At 43.8% G+C, this 25207-nt stretch overlaps 1 protein-coding gene across 5 annotated transcripts in view; it reads right to left on the bottom strand.

Moving 5' to 3' along the window:
* The window catches only part of LOC134207749 (nuclear factor of activated T-cells 5), a 263107-nt gene that overhangs the window by 97103 nt on the left and 140797 nt on the right, over positions 1–25207 (bottom strand). For 2 of the 5 annotated variants that reach the window (XM_062683613.1, XM_062683612.1), the window contains 2 exons: positions 22391–22813; positions 10739–11418 (listed from right to left, as the gene is read on the bottom strand). In XM_062683613.1, coding sequence (XP_062539597.1) covers positions 10739–11418; positions 22391–22813 — 1103 coding nt within the window. Of the gene's footprint in view, positions 1–10738; positions 11419–22390; positions 22814–23183; positions 23524–25207 lie in introns of those variants that run through there. The other 3 variants (XM_062683615.1, XM_062683614.1, XM_062683616.1) reach the window with 2 other exon arrangements.

The raw sequence follows: 25207 nt of genomic DNA, 5'->3' as shown, positions 1-25207 counted from the left end.
GCGGACCAATGGAAGAAGCATCTTTGGGAGGAGCCCGGTACTACGTATCATTTACGGACGATAAAACTCGTAAAATTTTCGTATACTTTTTGCGCACTAAATCAAAGGAAGAAGTGCTGCAAAAATTTAAAGACTTCCAAAACATGGCCGAGCGCCAAACAGGAAAAAAATTGAAGATTCTGAGAACAGACAACGGTTGGGAATTCAAGAACTGGAATTTTGAAAACCATCTCAAGCAACTGGGTATCCGTCATCAAACCACAGTGGAGTACACACCGGAGCAGAATGGACTCGCTGAGCGGGTCAATCGTACAGTTGTAGAACGAGCCAGATGCATGCTATATGAAGCCAAACTATCAAAAGCATTTTGGGGAGAAGCTGTGGCTGCCGCTGTATATCTGATCAACAGATCACCAGCGAAGGGATCGAAACGACTCTGGAGGAAGCCTGGACAGGTCATAAACCAAATCTGTCTCATATCCGAGTATTTGGTACTACGGTTATGTCCCATGTGCCGAAGCAAAAACGAAGGAAGTGGGATCAGAAAGCGAACGAGTGCATCCTTACCGGCTACGACGAGGAATCGAAAGCTTATCGTTTGTTCAATCTGAAGACTAGGAAGATTTTCAAAAGCCGTGACGTTTCTTTTATTGAAGAAGGGGTCATAACTACTGACCTGACAAAAGCTGAAAATAACAACCAACATCAAAATTTTGTGAGGCTCGAATTCAGTGAAGATGTGCTTAACAATCCATCACCAAGAATGGCTATTACTAATAATCCAGATCAAGAAGAAGAAGAAGAAGAAGTAAACTCGATTGGCGATGAAAGCAATGAATCATTTCAAGATGCGAACGATTCATCTGACCCTGCGCTCCCACCGCAAACATCTTCAAAATCGCCTGTGGCGTTGAGGCGCAGCGGTCGGGAGCGCTTTCTCTCAGGCAAGTATAAAGATTTTCAAATTGTGAACAAAGGCTTGCCGTCTTCAAAATTTACAGATTCAATAGATGAACGTACTATGCCATCAACATCCGTGACTGAGAATATCGTTGCGCCCCCGTCGTGCTCAAATCAAAGGCCCGCTAGCGGTAATATGCAACAGCGGTTGATGCTCTGCGATAGGGGGCGCCTGCCCCAAGGCAAGTATTCAAATGATATTATTTTTGAATGTTCCGATACTGGTGCCAAATATCCTCAGACGATCCCGGATGAGCCGATGACACACAATGAAGCTTTGTCGCGAGCCGATGGTGAGCACTGGAAAAAGGCCATGATTGAAGAGTATGAGGCACTCATCTCTAACAAAACGTGGACGCTGACAGATTTACCGGCAGGAAGGCAGCCCATAAAGTGTAAATGGGTATACCGTAAGAAGACTGATGCAGATGGAAACGTTGATCGATGCAAGGCCAGACTGGTCATTAAAGGATATTCGCAGCGAAAGGGGGTGGATTATGAGGACACCTACTCCCCCGTGGTCCGGTATAGTTCCCTGCGATATGTTTTCGCCCTGGCAGCGCGATGGAACCTCGACGGGGATCAAATGGACGCAGTAACGGCATTTCTGCAAGGCGAGCTTGAAGAAGAGATTTACATGGAGCAACCACCCTGCTTCGTGGACGGTGGCAAGAAGTCCAAAGTTTGCCGCCTTAATAAAGCTCTCTATGGGCTAAAACAATCCAGCCGTGTCTGGAATTCCAAGCTAGATGCTGCCCTCCGCAAGTTTGGCCTCGAATGTACCATGTATGATCCCTACGTATACTATCGTATATGCAATGGAAAAATATATATGTTGCAATATATGTCGAACAGTTGCAATATATGTCGACGATGTCCTCATTTTCAGTAATTGCAAGCGCTGGAAGAAAGAAATTAAAATTAAGTTAAGTCAGGAGTTTAAGATGAAAGACATTGGACCAGCGAAACACGTCCTGGGTATACGGATCGAGAGAACCAACGAAGCTATTACTTTGGATCAGGAATCGTATATCAATTCGATGCTTGAACGGTTTCAAATGTCTAAGTGCAAATCAGTCAGTACACCAATGAATGTCAGCGAGAAGTTGACGAAAAAAATGTGCCCGTCAACTACAGAAGAAGAAGAACGAATGAAGAATGTTCCATATCGGGAGGCTGTGGGGTGCCTAATGTACCTAGCACAAAGTACACGTCCGGATATTTGCTATGCGGTTAATGTGCTTAGCAGATTCAATTCCAATCCTGGCGAACGACACTGGAATGCAGTGAAACATCTGATGCGGTATGTAAAGGAACCTCCATATATCGCCTAGTATACTGTCGCAACAAGCAGTCAATAATCGAAGGATTTTCGGATGCCGACTGGGCTTCAGACCATGATGATAGGAAGTCCACTACGGGATACGTGTTTACCGCTCAAGGAGGAGCCATATCGTGGTGTTGCAAACGGCAACAAACCGTGGCTTTATCCACCTGTCGAATATATGGCCTTGTCGGCTGCGGTTCAGGAAGCTTTATGGTGGAAGCGATTGCGAAGTTTGTTCGAGGAGGAGCAGTCAATTCTGATCCATTGTGACAATCAAAGCGCAATATCCGTGGCAAAGAATGGTGGGTATCAACCAAGGACCAAACATATCGATATCCGTCACCATTTTATCCGTGATGCTTGGGAGAAGGGCGAAGTTAGGATTGCTTACATCAGCACAGACAAGCAGACCGCCGACGGATTGACCAAACCATTACCAGCTGCAAAGATGGATTTATGTCGTGAAGCTATGGGATTACAACGACCCATGGGTTGAGGAGGAGTGTTAGCAGATGCAAATCTACATTCGTAGGAACCCATGACATATGTTTAATATTTGTAATTGCAATATACTAATTCATTACTAGTTTGTCCGTTACCTAGAACACACGCGTCTTTTATTAGCTCTGCCCAATAAAAGCACCCCACCTAAATGATTTTTAAAGCTGCGTCATCTACAATACCTAGAACAAGTTGTATGCCCGGCCGTCATGCTCTTTACTGGTGGTCGAAAGAAACCAAAATAGCAGTGAAAATGCGTAGAAAAGCCCTCAGAGCAGTCAAGAAATTACCAATCGACCACTCTGGGAGAGAAACGGCGAAACAGGCATACTGCCTAGTGTCGTATCCCAAAGAAGTCCGCCGATACGAGCGTTGCAAAAGTCGTCAATAAACTGAAAATATGCAACCGTCTAAGACGAGTTAAGTAAAAGAACTTGAAATATTTTTTTCTGAAAGTTTTCTCAAACAAAATCAACACTCGAAACCTCACGTCGTCACCCATAGCAACCCTAGTTGCCTCGTTGCCATACCAAACTGCAGCAAGGTCATTGAGCAACATAACAATCCCAAACCGTACTAGATTGTAGGGCACATTGGCGTCTTATATATTTATATCTAGAACGATGAAATCTTTTTGAATTGGATAACAGCTACTGGATACTACACCTAGCTCGAAACGCTTGCTGACAAACGATATTAAGGAACGCAAAGGATAAAACGTGGACAGACTTTCTGAACGGCATTAATGAACATCAATCTGCGACAGAACTATCAAGACAAACGGAACTACAATGAGAGACCCGAACGTGGTAGCAAACGCACTGGCAGACCATTTTTACGAAATCTCCTCCAATGAGCGATATTCCACCATGTTCTTACAAAAGCATCCTTCACCTGAAAAAGCTCGCACGAACTTTGTGGATCTACCAGGATAGGGACAAGATTTTAACATACCTTTCACAATGAGTGAACTAGAATTTGCGCTTCGCAAAGCATCCGGGAAGTCAGCTGGTCCCGATGAAGTTGGATACCCGATGCTTAAAACCCTACCAACCGGAGGTAAAAAAAATTTGCTAGATACAATCAACAAAGAGTGGATGGAAGGCACCCTTCCAGACACGTGGAGACACGGTTTTGTGGTACCCATACAAAAAACGGAGGTTTAGCTAACGATGTCAAAAATTATCGTCCTAATGTTCTCACTAGCTGCTGCGCTAAACTTATAGAACGAATGGTAAACAGGAGGGCTATCGAACATTTAGATTGGACCAAAAGCAACACGCCTTCAGACCAGGCCAAGGCACAGGCACTTACCTTGCCACACTCGGACAGGTTCTGGACGACGCATACTCTGGCGAACACAACACACAATCGAGCATAAACCCCTGAATTGCTAAAACAGTTGGTTAAATGGGGCATCACGGGCATCTTACTGTCATTTGTTAAAAATTTCCTACAGAGTAGGAACCTTCCAGGTAATGTTAGGATTAACCAAAAACAATTGCGGAGGAAACAGAAATCCCTCAGGGCTCCGTTATAGCCGTCACCCTGTTTTTGGTGGCTATAAACGGCGTTTTTAGTGTACTCCCAAAAGGAATTTATATTTTCGTCTATGCAGATGACATTGTTTGCAGATGACGTCTATGCAGATGACATTGCTCGTTGTTTGTGGAACCAGTCCAAAAACAGTAAAGATAAACCTCCAAACCGCTAAAAACGCAACCACCAAATGGGCCGATATTGCAGGCTTCGAAATTGCTTCTGAAAAATGTGCAAGAATCCACATCTGTTCCATTAGACACACATCCCCTGAAAACTCATTTACGGTACATGGTAGCCCCATCCCCACCAAGAAAACGTTAAAAATTCTTGGCATTACTCTCGATCGTAATTTAAGTTTCAAACCCCATTTCGAACTTACCAAGAAAAACTGCAAAAATCGTGTAAATCTGCTGAAAGTAATTTGGAAAAAGTGCACATTAAACGATAGACAAACCCGAATCAGAGTGGCGAATGCAATCATATGCAGCCGACTCTTTTACGGCATCGAAATTATTTGCCGAGCCTTCGACAATCTAGTCCAGCAGCTAGAACCAGTATTTTTTTTTTTTCTCCTTTATTAAAGTGTTTTTTTTAGCTAGAACCAGTATACAACAATGCTATTAGAGCCATATCCGGTCTACTCCCATCAACACCGGCCATATCAGCCGTTGTGGAGTCGGGCGTCCTCCCTTTCAAGTCTTTGAGTAATTCAGCCATCTGTAGTCGATCAATAAGCTTTTTGGCATGCACTAGAGACGATGGGTCGGAGGCTTTCATCGAAAGTCAAGCCAATCGAATCCTAGCTTCCATAGCCGATGTCACACTCTCCCGGTGGTTGGACCCCACCATAATGGACCAAGGAGTTTAGCGGGCTAGATCTCCTAATATCGACTAAAATTAGAAACTGTCACCGAAAAAATAGCAACCCAAATATAACGCCAACGACCTTCCTCGAATATTTAAGAAAAGGATACGCAAACTTAGATGTACGATATCTTTTTTGGGTTACTACTGTGCAGGGCCTTTTACTAAAAAAGTCGAGTGAAATGCCTGTCATACGCGGTACAATGGCACTTTACCCCACATCGTGTTTTGTACTTCTGGTTTTGGTACCCCCTTTCTAGGTATTATACCAAAATGCAATTGCTCATGCCGGGCGATTTGCCCGTACGAAGTTAGTGCTAATTATCGGCAATTAGCTATTAGTTGAGGTTTATCAAGTCTTTAATCTTCGTATAACTATTTTATGTTGAAAAATAGAACGTCGATATGTCTGGAGCATTGTTTTCATGAACAAAACGGAATAAACACGAAAACATTGGACGCCATATTGATTTAATGATTGGTAGACGATTAAGCTTTATCGTTCGTCCCCTGTTTCAAACACCTTTTTAAGAAATTTATGTTCTGGCAGATTTGCAGAACAGTTCTGCAAATCGACATTTCTATGAGTCGATATTCAACATCTACTCATGTAATCCCGACTATTACATTTACTGCAGTTTCTATATGGTCGATCGAAGCTCTGCTAATTCGCACCAAGCGCCAACAAGAATTTACGCATTTTTTGCCCAAGCTTTACAGATTTATTTGATCGCAAATCGTATTGGATATCCCTTGTCCTCATAACTGAGGATATCCTACAACAAATGTACGTTTGAATTGATATGAAATGATTTCCGTTTTTCCTGTACGAACAAAATACCACAAGTCAGTTAAAAAGCAGCTTTGTCTAATGAAAGGAATAAAGTTATGTACATTTTTCTATGATGATGAATCTTAAATATACACGATGAACTTTATGTTTTGATTCGTTGCCCTGCCTGAATCAATTTTGCTAATGAAAATATTCGGGATGCTGAATTGACATCCCTTACAAATAACATAGGTCTTAAGCGATGGTAATTTTGTTAAATGTTGGATAAAAATATGGCCAGAATTGATAATGAAATCTCCCAAAATATACTACTAATGGCCACCCTGAGCCGACTCTGGCCACCCGAGAGGACAAGCTAATTTAGCTTCGAGCCCAACTGAGATTCTTTACTAAGAAAAGAAAATCTATTGCAGTCTAGAACTGATGCCGAAATGGAAATTTTGACAAATTTATATGTAAAAAATAATCATCATTGAATGCAGCTCCTATTACTTATACAATTAGTGCTACGATAATTGATTACTTCCGTGATTGTAGACTGTCGACATTTTCAATTCTCACCGCCCAGTTCCATTCGATCCAATTTCGGTCCGTCTGTTGTTGAACGCAAGCCGAAATTTCCATTCCTCCGCCAATATGTGTGGCGGAGCGTGTTTTTCATTCATCCTGCTAACAGGAGCGACAAAGCGATCATTCTTGAATTGTGGTGCAAATTACCCTTGAATTGCTTCAGCAGAATACCTTCCCCGGAAGGTACAACACGCGCACAACGAGTGCGTTGTGCGATCAAACATTTTCAACAATTACCATACAGTTTAGTTTGTTCAATGGATAGGCGAAAAATTTGCGTTTGGTTTTGGGTGCTCACCGTTGCGGTACGTATTATTGGCAACGTAAACAATGATTGAGCAGTTTTCTTATCTCTTTGGACCAGTAGTATCGCGCAGCAACACACGTGCCGAAATCTGTTATTCAAGGTTCGAACCGAATTTTGATATGTTTGTGTTCTATATGTACGACGTTACAAATTGTTAAAAAAAAACATGAGAATCCACATTTCTCGCATGAATTGAACCTGATCTGTCGCTTTAAATATGTGTTGAAGTTCAACTTTTATTTGAAAGTGTTTTTCACAGTGTTCTTCTCTAGCTGTGCGGTAAGATGCCCGGCTACAAAGCAAGCCCGTGCTGATGGTGACTGGATTCGATTCCAGATCCGGTCTAAAAACATCGGGTTGTAAACATACCTTGTCATGATATAGGGTAAAATATTTTTCAGCTATGTTTCTTATGCGAAAAAACAATTTCTATAAAACGTGTAACTTCGTAGATCAATGTGAAATTTAAACATTTTTAGCAATGAAGTGAAAGTGTACTAACTACTTTGAAATGAATAAGTTTGATCAAAAATTAGAGATTCAAACATGAACTTACAATTGGGGCAAGATGGGTCAGCACACATTGAACGGCATAGCTTGTATTCAACAAATATTTTTCATTGCTGATTTAATAGTGTGGCTCGAACTAGTATGGGAAAAACTTTTTTCAATTTTTGTGATGGGCCGCCCTCTTATTCGGTTTTGTTTGATGCCCTGATGCTCTGGACAAAATTTCAGCCAAATCGGTCAACGTTTGGGTGGTGCTAAACTTGTTGGAAGTTTATATGGAAAAATGTATGCAGAAACATCCAAAAACAGTGAATTGCAGTTGGACGGCAGAACTTACGATGAAGAACTATGATACTCATTCAGATCTTGGAGAATTTAATACAGAATGTAATGCAGAAAACCGCGAGAAGATTAGAGTTTGCCCGGCTAAGTTATTAGCATTTCTCTGAAGTGGGGTTTGAGCAAATTTCGTTTCTTTTACCTTTGAAAAGAAATAAATTCACCCCTACTACACTCCAGTAAAATGCTAATATCTTTGCCTAATAAACTCTAATCTTCTCGCGGTTTTCAGCATAACATTCTGTATTTAATTCTACAAGAACTGAATGAATATCATGGTTCTTGATCGTTAATTGTGCCGTCCAACTGCAAATCACTGTTTTGGGATGTTTCTGCATACATTTTTCCATATAAACTTCCAATGAGTTTAGCACCGCCCAAACGTTGACCGATTTGGCTGAAATTTTGTCCAGAGCATCAGGGCACCAAACAGAACCGAATAAGAGGGCGGCCCATCAAAAAATTTGAAAAAGTGTTTTTTGAGCCACTCTACTGATTTAATCATTCTAAGGTTATCTTCGAGCATTTTGGGGTTAATTTTTTGTCTTTCACATAAGAAATTGCAGACATTTTTAAATGTTAGATATTTTTTCATCAAAAGCTTAAAAATCCTTTTCTATTTAATAAAATCCTTTGCAATAAACATATCTATCTGCGATTGCGATTGAATATTGTGAATAAAAACACAATTGGCGTAGGATTTCCAATCCGGAGATGGCGAGTTCGATTGGGCATAGTGTGTACATTGTACTTGCCACACAAGATACATACTCATGCGATAGCGGGCATAGAAAAGCTTTCAATTAATATCTGAGGAGAATCCAAGAATACTAAGTTGGAAAGCAGTTCCAGTTGGAATGTAGAGCCATTGAAGAAGAAGAAGAAGAAGAAGAATAAAAACAAGATTAATTGTATAATCAAAAGGTGATCCATTTTTGATTGACTGAAAAATTGATTTTAATTTTTATGACTCAAAATGGAATAAAAAGTGAAATTTTCGTTATTTCATACCCTTGGTATACAGAATATGCGTTAGTTTTATAGATCCATGGTAAAAAGTTAAATTAAAATGTTTTTGTTTTGAGGCATAGAAGGTTCGCCTTAAGCGACCTATCTTGTCCCATCCTACCCTACAAATGCAAAAAAGGTAACGTTGGAGGAATGCCTCCGAGAAGAACAAGTTGTCAGTCGTCATCAGACAGCCATGATGATAGGCGCGTCTCCCAATACGCTACCACATAGGCTGCGCATCCAACGACTGACGATGGTTTGGTGGGGGCTGGGAATCGAACCCATGACCATTCGCTTATAAGCAGGGCTGGTAGCGACCGAAACCACTAGAAATAGTGACTTTAGTGACCAAAGCTGACGAAAAAAGGGACCAAAAAGTGACATTCAGTTGCAGAAAAAGTGACCAAATAGTGATTTCTAATTTCAGTTGCAAGTTCGATGAGACGAAATCAAGCGTTTTTTTGATCGAAGAAGAATATTTTTTCCGTAAATTGTGGCTTCCATTTACCACTCTTTTCTATTAAGAGAAACTCAGATGAGAAACGAAAATCGTACACGCTAACTTTTGTCTAATCAGTGACTAAGTAAAATTGTATTGCCCTCTCTTTTGACCTACTTAATATCAGTCAAAAGCAGCGCTACTCAAAACTATGAGTAGTCTTGCAAGCAAATCAAATTTTTACGCCACTGAAAGTGAGCGAAATATGGTTAGGATCACTCATAACACCTGTTTTTCTTTCCCGAAAATGATTTTTCGGCGATCATTGGATTCTACTTTAGAAAGTTGCAGAAAATTCTACGATTTGTCAGATTTTCCGACTGGCGGTGCGTATTTATGAACGATTTTTGCTATGGAATTCGACAGCGCATGCAAACTTCAAAATTGGGTAGACTTGATCTCCTTTCTATGATATCTACTCAATATTTTTTTTTAGAGCAAACCCCTCTTAACATTTTTCCAATTACAAAAAATTGAGAACAAATTATTTTTTTATATGGATGACTAATGAGGGATCAATTCTCCTCAAATTGAGGCAACAATTCAAAATCCTGAAATTGTGGTGGAATGTGGACCTTTTTATCAATTAAGATCATTAGGTTTATTTATGGATTTGTGATTTGTGATGATAACATTTGGTCATTATTGGAAGAAGTTGTTCAAATTTTGCGTGGCTACTAAAAAACATTTTTAGGAGGAACAAAACACAGTAAATAATAGATTAAATAAGATTGTCAATCAAAAAAATAACTTGCCACATAACGATCATTTGTCTAGAGGATCTATTATAAAAACACGCTATAACAATATAATACTATTTTAGTTCTTGGTAAAACAGGGGAGAATCATGTCTCCCAAGGGGTCAAGTATCCCCACCTTCCCCTACTGTATAAAGCTTGAGTTTGAAAAAAACTTGAAATCGACAGGTCTCCAGGTCGACAGGGATTTGTATGACTGTATACCAATTTTTAAATTGTGATGTAAAACACCTTCAATTAGCTACTGGTGAAATGCCAATAAGAGCAGCGAGTTAAATGGCTGGCGAAGTTTCAGAGCGATCATTTTTCCATGATCCGTAATTTAATTTTCGCCATGAACAAAGCATCATCCGATGGATACATGAAGCTTTATGGTAAATAGTTTCAAAATAGTTGAAAATAGTGACTTTTTGCGAGAAAAAGTGACTTTAGTGACGTTTTAGTGACTAGCCCGAAAAAAGTGGCCAAATCACTAAAAAGTGACCCGCTACCAGGCCTGCTAAGGCGAACGTGTAGCCAACCACGCTACGGGACCCCCATCGGTAAGGTCGACTTCAGTCGAGTCAAGTACGAGACGTTTATTTTTTGAAATCCAATACTTTAGAATGAATTGAGCGACTTTTTAGAATGTTTTGTTTAAAATTTGGTAACATACATTTTGGTAGGACTTTTAAGGTTCTAAACTATTCACTATCTGGTTTGACTTCAATGGCATTAGGTTTCAACTGACAACAGATTTGAACAAAAGGATACTCACTGCACACAATCGGCTGGGAGCACACCTGCAGCATTTCCAGGGAGCCGTCCTCGTTCGTAACAGCCGCCCGGAACACCATCCGACAGCGGGTGGACTTTTTCTTGGCCCGCGGCCCGCTCTGGTTCGGAAAGCGGTGCTCCACGTCGACGTTGCGTTCCTTCAGAATGCCGACGCAATCGCACGTCACCGTCATGTCGTTTTCCGGCTTCATGTCCACCTCAATGACCATGGTTCCCTCGAGCTTGCGCTCGACGCAGGGCGTCGAGTTTTTGCCGGAAACCTTGCACGCCTGGTAGAACATGTGCGGCTGCACCCGGCCCATGTCGGTGCCGATGAACACTTGCAGGACGACCGGTTTCGTGGAACCGACCAGCCGTACCACCGGGAAACCGTTGCCGCTGCGATCCTTGACGGCACCCCGTGAGCCCTCGGTTTGATAACGGGCCCGGTGCTGCTGTTCCGGTTGCGTTAGGATCTGCAGCTGAATTTTGCCGTCCCGCGATTCACTGGGCAGCTGGGACTGTACGGCGGAAATGACATCGGACGATACGCTGGTGTAGGCCGGGGACGCCGGTGAGGGCGATGACGTGCTAGCGCCCGTCAGGGCTGACTGGAGCAGTGGCGGGCGCTTGCCCGGTATTCGACCGGACATGGGACGCGTTAGCGGCGAGGACATTACTCTGTGAGATGAGAATAAAAAGTGGAAACTATGGTGTTAGAGAGGTGGAACGCGTGTTGGTTGAATTGTTTGAGGAAAGTAGGTACAGTGTGCGCATTGTATCAATTCTACTAGCAGTCTATAAAAAGCTACAAGGATGCATAAATTATATCGGTATAACATGAAGTATAGAATGAAGTCTATCCAAAAGGTATTTGTAGTACATAATTCTGCAGTAAAAATATCTAGTAAATAGTTCTAAGCGTCTAGATAGATTTTACCAAAACCGGAACATGTGAGTACTCTTTAACTTTGGACTTGGGAAGGCCATCAGTATATTTGAATGAGAAAAAACAGTCTACACACTTAAAATAAATCGCAGATTTCTGTCAAATTTCACCGAAATCTCAATATCAGAACTGTTCGGTAAATAATTTTACAGATTTTCGGTGGTTTTGACAGTTGAACAAGGGAAAAAATCGAAGAAAATCGGTTGAATAATTACCGAACAATCCTGCTGTTGAAATTTCGCGGTTAATTGAAGATAAATTCACCGAAATCTGTGAAATGATTCAACTGTGTAACTTTGGAGCACGTGTCTAATATACTGCCGTGAATCGCATATCTGTCCCATCTTTGCTGGGTTTCCTATTCATATGGGACAAATATGCGATTCACGGCTACCATAATAAGGAATATCAACACAGGGATAGAGTGGGTAGGGTAGGTTATCAATCAGAACACGGCACGAACAGGGCACGGCAAATGCTGGGTAAAGCGTACCATTGGTACTTCGCGTACCTGAAGGAACAAAATAGACCCCATCTCGCGGTCCTTAGCCTCATACCCAGCAACTCCTATCCTTACCTCCCCGTGGTGGTGGCCGGGATACGAGCAACCTTAGGGAAGATCGGGTAACCAACCCCGGTGGGAACTATGGTCGTATGCTGACAGGGAAAGGGGGTTTGCTCCTCTCCGGAGGTGCAAATATTATTGAGCGTCTGTTCTCCATGTCAGGATCGGATCACAACAGCGTCTGTTCTCCATGTTAGGGGCGGCTTATCATCGTCCGAGTGCCAGCGAGGGACTTTAAGTGAAACTGTGCACAATGGTCCACCGGAAATTTGGGGGATTTGGTGTCAGGCCCTGCAAGCCAGCAAAAAAAAACTCACGCAACGCACAATCAACAAGAGAGTACAGACCGGAACCATCGGCGAAGACCACCGCGACGAAAAGGGACTAGCGATTGGAAACTCGGTTCGTGGAACCGCAAATCTCTCAACTTCATCGGGAGTAAACGCATACTCGCCGATGTGCTCAAGGACCGTGGATTCGGCATCGTAGCGCTGCAGGAGGTTTGTTGGAAGGGATCAATGGTACGAACGTTTGGAGGTAATCATACCATCTACCAGAGCTGCGGCAACACACCCACACACGAGCTGGGAACAGCCTTCATAGTGATGGGCAATATGCAAAGGCGCGTGATCGGGTGGTGGTCGATCAATGAAAGAATGTGCAGGTTGAGGATCAAAGGCCGGTTCTTCAACTTCAGCATAATCAACGTCCATAGCCCACACTCCGGAAGCACTGATGATGATAAGCACGCATTCTACGCGCAGCTGGAACGTGAGTACGACAGCTGCCCAAGCCACGACGTCAAAATCATCATAGGAGATTTGAACGCTCAGGTTGGCCAAGAGGAGGAGCTTAGCCCGACTATTGAGAAGTTCAGCGCTCACCGGCTGACGAACGAAAACGGCCTACGACTAATTGATTTCGCTGTCTCCAAGAATATGGCCATTCGCAGCACCTACTTCCAACACAGCCTTCCGTATCGGTACACCTGGAGATCACCACTGCAGACAGAATTACAAATCGACCACGTTCTGATGTATGGACGGCACTTCTCCGACATTATCGATGTCAGGACATATCGTGGCTCTAACATCGACTCTGACCACTATCTGGTGATGGTTAAACTATCCGTCATCAACAATGTTCGGTACCGACGACCGCCGCGGTACGATCTAGAGCGACTGAAGCAACCTGATGTCGCCACTGCATACGCGCATCATCTGAAGGCAGCGCTGCCGGAAGAGGGTAAGCTCGATGGGGCCCCTCTTGAGGACTGCTGGAATACAGTCAAAGCAGCCATTATCGACGCAGCGGAGAACAACGTCGGGTATATGGGACGAAGTCGACGGAACGATTGGTTCGACGAAGAGCGCAAACAGATTCTGGAGGAGAAGGACGCAGCGCGGGCGGTCGCGCTGCAACAAGGTACCCGGCAGAACGTGGAACGTTATAGACGGAAGCGGAGTCAGCAGACCCGCCTTTTTCAGGAGAAGAAACGCCGCCTGGAAGAAGTCGAGTGCGAGGAGATGGAATAGCTGTGCCGTTCTCAAGAAACACGCAAGTTCTATCAGAAGCTCAACGCATCCCGAAAAGGCTTCGTGCCGCGAGCCAAAATGTGCCGGGATAAGGATGGGAGCATCTTGACGGACGAACGTGTGGAAGCAGCACTACGAGGAACATCTGAATGGCGCTGAGAGTACAGGCAGTGAAAGTCAAGGCAGCGGAGGAGATGACTACGTCAGTTCAGCGGACGATGGAAGCCAACCAGCCCACACCTTGAGGGAAGTTAAGGATGCCATTCAACAGTAAGAATGTAAGAATGGTAAGAATGGTATCGGAGCTGAGCTCATCAAGATGGGCCCGGAAAAGCTGGCCACTTGCCTGCACAAACTGATAGTCAGAATTTGGGAAACCGAACAGCTACCGGAGGAGTGGAAGGAAGGGGTTAGATGTCCCATCTACAAGAAAGGCGACAAACTGGAGTGTGAGAACTTTCGAGCGATCACCATCCTTAATGCCGCCTACAAAGTGATATCCCAGATCATCTTCCGTCGTCTGTCACCATTAGTGAATGAGTTCGTGGGAAGTTATCAAGCCGGCTTCGTTGACGGCCGCTCGACAACGGACCAGATCTTTACTGTACGGCAAATCCTTCAAAAATGCCGTGAATACCAGGTCCCAACGCACCATCTGTTCGTTGATTTCAAGGCGGCATACGACAGTGTAGACCGCGTAGAGCTATGGAAAATTATGGACGAGAACAGCTTCCCTGGGAAGCTTACCAGACTGATCAAAGCAACGATAGATGGTGTGCAAAACTGTGTGAAGATTTCGGGCGAACACTCTAGTTCGTTCGAATCGCGCCGGGGACTAAGACAAGGTGGTGGACTTTCGTGCCTGTTGTTCAACATTGCGTTAGAAGGTGTCATGCGGAGAGCCGGGTGTAACAGCCGGGGTACGATTTTCAACAGATCCAGTCAATTTATTTGCTTCGCGGATGACATGGACATTGTCGGCCGAACATTTGCAAAGGTGGCAGAACTATACACCCGCCTGAAACGTGAAGCAACAAAAGTTGGACTGGTGGTGAATGCGTCAAAGACAAAGTACATGCTTGTGGGCGGAACCGAGCGCGACAGGGCCCGCCTGGGAAGCAGTGTTACGATAGACGGGGATACCTTCGAGGTGATCGAGGAATTCGTCTACCTCGGATCCTTGCTAACGGCTGACAACAACGTTAGTCGTGAAATACGAAGGCGCATCATCTGTGGAAGTCGGGACTACTACGGGCTCCAGAAGAAACTGCGGTCGAAAAAGATTTGCCACCGCACCAAATGTGTCATGTACAAGACGCTTATAAGACCGGTTGTCCTCTACGGACATGAAGCATGGACAATGCTCGAGGAGGACTTGCAAGCACTCGGAGTATTCGAGAGACGGGTGCTTAGGACCATCTTTGGCGGTGTGCAAGAAGACGGTGTGTGGCGGCGAAGAATGAACCATGAGCTCGCTTAACTCTACAGCGAACCCAGTATCCAGAAGGTAGCTAAAGCCGGAAGGGTACGATGGGCAGGACATGTTGCAAGAATGCCGGACAGCAACCCTGCAAAGATGGTGTTCGCTTCCGATCCGGCAGGTACGAGACGGCGTGGAGCGCAGCGAGCGAGATGGGCAGACCAGGTGCAAAACGACTTGGCGAGCGTGGGGCGTATTCGAGGATGGAGAGATGCGGCCTCGAACCGTGCATTGTGTCATCAAATTATTGATTCAGTGTTATCTGTTTAGATGTCAACTAAATAAATGAAATGAGGATAGTTTGGCATAGTATAGCATAGAGAGGAGGAATTTTCAAGGAATATTCTCTGGAATTTTCACGAGAAAATTCTCCGGAATTTCAACGGCAAATTGTTTAGAATTCCCAAGGAAGATTGTTCAAAATGTAGATTTCAATGAAAAATTGCTCAGATTTTTTAAGGAATTTCTTTGGATTTCTACGAGAAACTCTTGGTGCAGTAGACGTTCGATAACTGCAAGTAATTCAAATGCAACTCGATTACACTTCTATTGCATCTGACGTCAACTGATAACTGACGTCTATAATGCGTCGCAGGTATCGGACGGTATTCGCTAACTGAAACGTAAACATGTTGCAGTTACCCAACGACAAGAGTATAGTTCTTAAGAAATTCTTGGGAAATTCCATTGGCTAAAAGCAAAATATAACCCAACTTGTAATTTGGCCGAAAAAGCCGTTTTCCCTAACAGACCGTTTGGTCCAATATGTTATTTATTTATTTATTTAATCAGACTAAGGCCGAAGTGGCCTGTGCGGTGTATAAGAGTCTTCTCCATTCGGCTCGGTCCATGGCTACACGTCGCCAACCACGCAGTCTACGGAGGGTCCGCAAGTCATCTTCCACCTGATCGATCCACCTTGCCCGCTGCGCACCTCGCCTTCTTGTGCCCGTCGGATCGTTGTCGAGAACCATTTTCACCGGGTTACTGTCCGACATTCTGGCTACGTGCCCGGCCCATCGCAGTCGTCCGATTTTCGCGGTGTGAACGATGGATGGTTCTCCCAACAGCTGATGCAATTCGTGGTTCATTCGCCTCCTCCACGTACCGTCCGCCATCTGCACCCCACCATAGATGGTACGCAGCACTTTCCTTTCGAAAACTCCAAGTGCGCGTTGGTCCTCCACGAGCATCGTCCAGGTCTCGTGTCCCTAGAGGACTACCGGTCTAATTAGCGTTTTGTAGATTGTCAGTTTGGTACGTCGGCGAACTCTATTCGATCGGAACGTCTTGCGGAGTCCAAAGTACGTACGATTTCCAGCCACTATGCGTCTCCGAATTTCTCTGCTGGTGTCATTTTCGGCAGTCACCAGTGAGCCCAAGTACACAAATTCTTCTACCACCTCGATTTCGTCACCACCGATGCAAACTCGCGGTGGGTGGCTCAAATTGTCTTCTCTTGAACCTCTTCCTATCATGTACTTCGTCTTCGACGTGTTGATGACTAGTCCGATCCGCTTAGCTTCCCTCTTCAGTCTGATGTAGGCTTCCTCCATCTTCTCAAAGTTACGTGCCATAATATCTATGTCGTCGGCGAAACCAAATAGCTGGACGGACTTATTGAAAATTGTACCACTCGTGTTAATCCCTGCTCTTCGTATTACCCCTTCCAAAGCGATGTTGAATAGCAAACACGAAAGACCATCACCTTGCCGTAACCCTCTGCGGGTTTCGAAGGGACTCGAGAATGCCCTGAAACTCGAACTACGCACATCACCCGATCCATCGTCGCTTTGATCAACCGTGTCAGTTTATCCGGAAAACCGTGTTCGTGCATTAGCTGCCATAGCTGGTCCCGATCGATTGTATCATATGCGGCTTTGAAGTCGATGAATAGATGATGTGTGGGCACGTTGTATTCGCGGCATTTCTGCAGTACTTGGCGAATGGCGAACACCTGGTCCGTGGTGGAGCGTTCGCCCATAAACCCGCCTGGTACTGCCCCACGAACTCCCTTGCAGTTGGTGCTAGTCGACGGCATAAAATTTGGGAGAGTACCTTGTAGGCAGCGTTCAGCAATGTGATTGCGCGGTAGTTGCTACAATCCAGCTTATCGCCCTTTTTGTAGATGGGACACACGACACCTTCCATCCACTCCTGCGGCAAAACTTCCTCCTCCCAAATCTTGGTAATGACCCAGTGCAGCGCTCTAGCCAGTGCCTCACCACCGTGTTTAAATAGCTCTCCTGGTAGTTGGTCAACCCCAGGGGCTTTGTTGTTCTTCAGCCGGCCAATCTCCTCCTGGATTTCCTGGAGATCCGGAGCCGGTAGAATTATGTCCTGCGCGCGTTCTCCCAGGTCCATCACCATACCGCCATCTTCGTCTGCCACATCGCCATTCAGGTGTTCTTCGTAGTGCTGCCGCCACCTTTGGATCACCTCACGCTCGTTCGTAAGAAGGTTCCCGTTTATGTCCTTACACATATCAGGCTGTGGCACGTGGCCCTTACGTGAACGGTTTAACTTCTCATAGAACTTTCGTGTGTTATTAGCGCGGTACAGTTGCTCCGTTTCTTCACGGTCTCGATCTTCCTGCTGGCGCTTTTTCCTCCGGAAAATCGAGTTTTGTCTGTTCCGCGCCTGTTTATATCGTGCCTCGTTCGCCCTCGTGCGGTGTTGCAGCAATCTCGCCCATGCTGCATTCTTCTCTTCCACTAACTGCTCACATTCGCCGTCATACCAGTCGTTTCTCTGATCCGGGGGCACCGTGCCAAGTGCAGCGGTTGCGGTGCTACCAATGGCGGATCGAATATCTCTCCAGCCATCTTCAAGAGACGCTGCGCCTAGCTGCTCTTCCGTTGGAAGTGCCACTTCCAGCTGCTGCGCGTATTCTTGGGCTAGTCTACCATCTTGTAGCCGCCCAATGTTAAGCCGCGGCGTCCGACTTCGACGCGTGTTGTACACCGTCGAGAGTTTTGAGCGCAGGCATACTGCAACGAGGGAGTGGTCGGATTCAATATTCGGTAAGTGCGGACGTTCGTGATGTCGGAGAAGAATTTACCGTCGATTAGAACGTGGTCGATTTGGTTTTCCGTTTCTTGGTTAGGTGATCTCCATGTGGCCTTGTGGATATTTTTGCGGGGAAAGAAGGTGCTTCGGACTACCATTCCGCGGGAGGCTGCGAAGTTTATGCATCGTTGGCCGTTGTCATTCGATAGGGTGTGCAGACTATCCGGTCCGATGACCGGTCTATACATTTCCTCCCTTCCTACCTGTGCGTTCATGTCACCGATGACGATTTTAACGTCCCGCAGTGGGCATCCATCGTATGTCTGCTCCAGCTGTGCGTAGAACGCTTCTTTCTCGTCGTCAGGTCTCCCTTCGTGTGGGCAGTGCACGTTGATGATGCTATAGTTGAAGAAACGGCCTTTAATCCTCAGCTTGCACATCCTTGCGTTGATTGGCTGCCACCCAATCACGCGTTGGCGCATCTTACCCAGCACTATGAAGCCGGTTCCCAGCTCGTTGGTGGTGCCACAGCTTTGGTAGAAGGTAGCCGCTCGATGCCCGCTTTTCCACACTTTCTGTCCTGTCCAGCAAATCTCCTGCAGCGCCACGACGTCGAAGTTGCGGCGATGTAATTCATCGTCGATCATCCTGTCGCAACCTGCGAAACCTAGCGACTTGCAATTCCATGTTCCAAGCTTCCAATCGTGATCCTGTATTCGTCGCCTAGGTCTTTGCCGATTATATCGAGTCGCATTATCTCTTATATTGTTCGTAATGATTGGTTTTCTAGGCGGCTTATTGGGCCTGCGCAAACCTCCTGTCTCGTCGGAGGGCCGTCGTGTCAGGGCTGTTTAGCGTCCCACCTAACACCAGGACTTGGGCTTGTGCGCTTTGAGCGGCACACGGTCGCTTTGGTGGGGCCTACTTGCGGATACATGCAGCTTTTTATAGAGGTTTAACAGGGCCCACTGTCAAACCCCACCACATCCTAGGCAAGCCCCACAACTCGCAGATGGCCTGGGGAGGGATCGTCAAGCCCTTGGACATAGTCCCTGCTGCCCGAAAAATATGTCATATGGTCCAATATGTCATCAGCACGAAAATACCGTCTTTTTGACCGAAAATGTCGTTTGGCCCAACGGGTCATACGGCCAAATGACAATTACTGAACGAATAGTATAGTCGAAAATGTCCACCCGATTGACCGAATGACATTAATGGCGAAATAGCCATTTATCGCACTTCTGAAACCGTTATCAGGTCGACATATAGCCGAAAGGGACATTCAGCCGAACTGGTAATTTGGTTGTTAAAAATCGATATACCGAATAGATCATTTGACTGAAAATGTCGTTTGGTAGAAATGGCCATTTGACAGAAAGAACCACTTGGCCCGAAAATGTCCTTTCTGCAAACAACCCATTCGGGGACAAACGGCATTTTTACCACATAACCTATCGGCTGAACGACTTTTTAACCAAATGATCAATTCAGCCGAACGACACTTTTCGCAGAAAATGCCATTTGGCCGAAATTGTTGTTTTTCGTTCGGCCGAATCTTCTTTTGGCTGTATGTCGCTTTTGGCCAATTTACATTTTCGGCCGAACCATTGCTGAGCTGATAATATTTTCAGATGAACAATCAGTTCGGCTCGCCTAAACGAAATTTTGGGTTAAAGACCAGTATTGACTTAAAAAGTAGAGGTTACGGAATTTTGTTTAATAGTCATTTGTCGAAAAGGCCAGTTATGACCATATGATCCGTTTAGTAATTGACATTTTCGGCCAAACGGCATTTTTAGCCTAATGACTTCTTCGGCTAAACAATCTATTCTACCAGACGACTTGTTAGGGCAAACGTCTTTCACAAATTACCAGCTCGGCCGTTTGTCGCTTTCGGCCAATGGAATTTCCCTAGAATTTCTTATGGACAATAAAAAAGAGTTTCTTGTAAAAATAAAAAAAAAAATCTTAAAAATCTAAGGATTTTAAAAATTTGCGAAAATTCCAAAGAGTCTCCCGTGGATTTCGGTTTTAACGTTGGCGCTAGTCTAGTCGTCTTAATTAATCTAGATTGAGGAAGTCAACGTGGAAGCATCCCTTCAACCAGTCACAAGCTCCTACAATTATGAACAATTTTCTGTGCAAATTTTGAAGAATATCTTCCTGTAGAAATTTGGAAAAACTTTTGAAACTTTGAAGAGACTCTCATGTAAAATCCGATGAATCCAAATCCAAAGAGCTCCTTTTGGTAATTTCAAAGAATTCTAAACACTTCAAAGTAGTTCCCGTGGAAAATGTGAAAATAATTGTCAAATGAACATTCTGAAAAAAAATATAGAATTTTCTGGGGAAGATGATCAGTTTTTCTGGCGAAATTCAATATATTCTTCCGTTAATGCCTTGAAATTAACCAAAATGGGCTGCAGACGAACGACACTTTTGTCCGAATGTAATTTCGGCCTGAAGGCAAATTCGACCAATTTAGCTATTCGGCCAACCGATTTTTTCATCCAAATGGACTGTTCGAACGAATGACAAAGTAGGCCAAATAACTTTATGCTAGATAGTCTTTTACCAAATGGCTTATTCGGTCAAGCGACAAATTCGACCAAACAACTATCAGCCTTGAAGCATTCGGCCAAATGGCTTTCTGCTTGGCTTCTTTGCTGTACAAAAATTCTAGACTATAAGTTCTTTTCTTAGTTTTTTACGGAGAGTTTTTCAAAATTTCAACAAGAAATTGTACACACTCAGTTTTTATTTCTGCAGCTCGGCAAAATTCGCACACCTCTAGTCCAAATCTTTTTTTGCTCAAACACGAGAAAAAATGGTTTTCGTGCGGTTTAACGCTGCTGCCATTTTTTGTCATTTTTCGATATTTTGTTTTTCTGCATATTCCCGTTATCAACGCTAATTTATTGCATTATTGTGTGCCCATGACAACAATAAATTCCCAACTTTTTGATGAAATGTAAGTAAATATAATAATAACAGTAAAGAAATAAAAAAAAATATTGTCATAGTGTGCAGAATTAGGAGCCGCGCAGAATAAGGCATGCTCAAGGTACATATTCACATATGAGTTTTCAGAACAATGTAAATTAATGTCCAAGTCGGGTGGTTTAATCCCCGGAATATAGGCAATTGACTTTGATTGTACTGAATCTTAAATTGTTATAATATCAAGAACATTGCAGAACAATTTAGGGGAAATTATTGCTTTGGTAGGTTTTGTTCTATTATTGTCAGAAGAGTGTTTGTTGACCAAATATTATGAAATTTGGCCACAATATTCTTTAATATGAATAATAGAAAACCCCCTGACAATAATGGAACAAAACCTGCCAACGCCATCATTTCCCCTACTATGATTTGCTCAATCGCAAAATAATGTTTTATCCAATTTCTAAAAATCTGTGCATTTTGTATTTGGTGAATCGCAAGCAACAAAGGATTCTGTTGGGTTTCCAAAAAGTTTGGGAACCTCTGGTTAAGAAAATACATACATCACAATTCTAAAATGTGAAAGTAAGTCCCGGCAATAACTAAATGTTTATCAAACTGAATTCAGTAGAAATCAAAAAATAAAAAGCGTGGATGCCGGTGACGCTCAGCTTCTGTTCATCAGCGACCGGTTGTATGATTTTTAATTTGAACGTGATTAATAACATAAAATTATTGAAAGATTGAGGTGAAATTTACACAATCCGTGTAATTTGAAAATACTGGTTCCACACCTTTTTTACTTAATCGAAAAAAATCCGCATGTAGCACATCTAGCACACCACTATCCTGCTCAATTACTAAAACTAAATCCAAAGGCATGCAATGCAATGTCCCTAAGTTGGCTAAGGACGGGTTCGCACAAAAAACCTACCTCGCTCGTCAAACGGTAGAGCTACCCTACTCAAGCTAAGGCAAGCAAATTATAGCCGGAATTCGGAATACATTTGAACAATTGTGGGCGTGTGTTAGTATACGATAGAAACTACCGACAGTTATAATAGCAGCTATTTCTACAGCAAAGCATTGGCTACGGCCAGGGGCATTTATGATGAGTAGATATATGTAGTTAGATAGATGATACACTGTGTGAGAAATTCGATCCTTACGTCGCGGTCGTGGTCCGCGCTGTCGCAGCCGCCCTCGTAACTACCGCGCTCTTAACTGGAAAACCCCTTGCTGATGATGATGATGATGGTCGTCGTCCTTCCGTCCTAGGATCGCCCCCGCTGCTGGCGGGGGCTGACGCACTGTTATTAGTAGCGAGGGATGATAAAGATGAGGATGGGGATGATTGTGGCGGTGGTGCAATCGTAATGGTCGATTCGCCGGGTGTCGATTTCCCCAGAACCGGAATGATGATTTTCTGCGGAACCGTCACCGTACGGATGACTGCGGTGCAGGCCTCGGCCGGTTGGTGGTTCGTATGTTCCAGCTCCTGGTGAGTCCGCTTGGATTTACCGAGGCTGGTGGAACTGCCGCTGCGAACGATAGCGATCCCATCTTTCCCGATGGGGCAGCCATTGTTGCCGCTGGAATGTAATGATTTGACGTGATTTCAATTACACAGTGCTACACATTAGAACCCGATTAATGAATCGTGTATCTAAATAGGACAAGTACAAGGTGACCAAGCTATTAGGAGGGAAGGAACATTTTTCAATTATATAAAATGTACTTGTAATATGTACTAAAGTGAGCTTTTTTCCTTGAAAAATTACAACCAGTGTGACACCGTGTTATGTGTGAATGAAATATGATACGTTCGTAGCATAGATAAGAAGTGTTCACAGCACGGATCGTAGACAAGACACATATGATACACTCATGCAGCGGTTAAAAGAAGGAAAAATGTCAGTTTTGTTAGTAATAAATTCAAAAGTATTCAAGATTGATAATCACTCGCGGTTTATTTTGCCCTGTATAGTAGCAGCACGATCACCGCACGGCATTCCACGTGACATCCACAGTCCTCCCGACTCTGCTCGATCGAATAAACAATCCACTGCGGCGAGATACGACATGTATGTGCGATTTAATCACGGTGATTACACCTGTTTACAGACTTCGCGAATAAAATTTGCAATCAAGTTGCGGCAGGGCAGGCAATGTAGTAAACAAATACGTTCTCCGTGGGACCCGAACGATCACCGAGTGCGCTCGCGACTGTCTGGCTGAGACTGAGATTAACAAATCGTCCGTAGATAGGATAGTGTACTAGTCCGGAGTGGACTCGATTGCGAACTGAGGGCGCCCGGTCGAGAAACCAGGCGAATAAAAACAGACGGCTTCCCCTCTGCCCCCGGCCGAAAGGTTCCCAGCCCACCGTCACCTGCTACTGCATTCCACCGTTGTTGGCCGCTGCACCGACCGGTCTCTGCCTTGCAGTCTTGCACGCGACAGAGACGGCAGATAGCGAGCGGGTAGCTTCCACATAGGTAGATAAAGCGCCCTTAAACCGGCAAACAACAACAATCGCGAAACTTGATGTACTGGACTGGACGACCCGATGCGACGCTGAAATGAATTTAACTCAGTTCCGCAGCGGTTTCCAAACTATGAATCAAGTGCGATTGAACATGATTAGTCATGATGGTGACGGTGAGTATGTATCATTGCTAATAATTTGATTCATAAATGTAGTTTAGATCAACCTTTGTAATTTGCTTTTCGATATTCAGAGAAATTTTCCAGTCGAATGAGAAATTGTTACTCGTAAGTCTCCAGTCATGGTTGCAAGTGAATTGCAATATGCAATTTTGGGCTCGTGAATAATTTCATTCTAGACTAATAATTTGAACAGGTTCCAGGTTTAAAATAAATTTAATTATTTGACAATTAATGTTTAGCATGATCGTGTTGAATTCAAATTGGAATGGTACAGAATAAGGTATGTATGCAATTAACCCTCTAGAGCCAAACAACGTCTTTAGACGTGGTAGTGTGATTATTTTTTGTATTTTTTTAATTGTTCAGACTTCGATGATGTCGACTAATTATGTAGGGGGAATGACGGCTTTGGCAGGTTTTGTTCTATTATTGGCAGGGGTTTTTTTTATGACTGACTAGGCTCAAATTTGGCTTAAACTTTATACACTTTAATGCATGTTTAAAGTAAATTAAAAAAAAATATTGAAAATAGTGTAAATTTTTGTCCCTCCATGTTTATGCTCGAGAAAAATGAAATAGTGAAACTGCTCCTGGATTTCATATTATGGCTCCGATGTTCATCTCATCAGAAAAAGCAATGGTATTAGGGAACATCCATAGAATTCGTTTAAAGGAGGGGGTGTTGCCTGAAGTGTGACAACCCATACAATATTTTCGAATGCTTCATACAAAAAGTGTGACAGAGGGGAAGGGGTAGAGGTGTTCGCCGGTCCAAAAATTGTCTGCGGCGGCGTTTGTCAGAATTTTAGCCGGCGGTGGCGGCGTTTTTGGCGTCAAGCCGAGAGCCATTTTAACTGGCGGCGGCGGCGGCGTGAATCGGCGTGGCAATTTTTTATTACATAAATTTTTAAAAGTTTTTTTTCTGCATTTTTAAAAAATATTGAGAAAGAATTTTTAATTTTAAGAAATTTTTAAGAATCTTGAGAAATTCCGAGTAAATTTCCAATAAAATTCTCTTAGTTTTTCCAAAATATTCATTTGGAAATTATTTTCGGAGCCATCGGGAAAGTGAGTACAGTAAGTCTGTTGTTCGTCGCGGGCGGAAGAATAAAAAATATATTTTTGATATTCGGTAGATCATGCACTTGTATTGCGCTTTGCTCCGGTCGAGACAAGTGCGATCTTCCATAATTTGCAGAAACTATCGGGCAAGTAAGTACAGAATCTGGTGCGGTCGAGAAGTAAATCAATTGATATGCATTTGATCGTGTTTCTGATCGGTGTGCAGGTAGTTGATTTGTTCTGCTTTGTGCGGC

Source organism: Armigeres subalbatus, chromosome 1, assembly GCF_024139115.2.
Source record: "Armigeres subalbatus isolate Guangzhou_Male chromosome 1, GZ_Asu_2, whole genome shotgun sequence".
Classification (NCBI taxonomy): domain Eukaryota; kingdom Metazoa; phylum Arthropoda; class Insecta; order Diptera; family Culicidae; genus Armigeres; species Armigeres subalbatus.
This window is presented reverse-complemented; position numbering and strand designations above follow the sequence as displayed.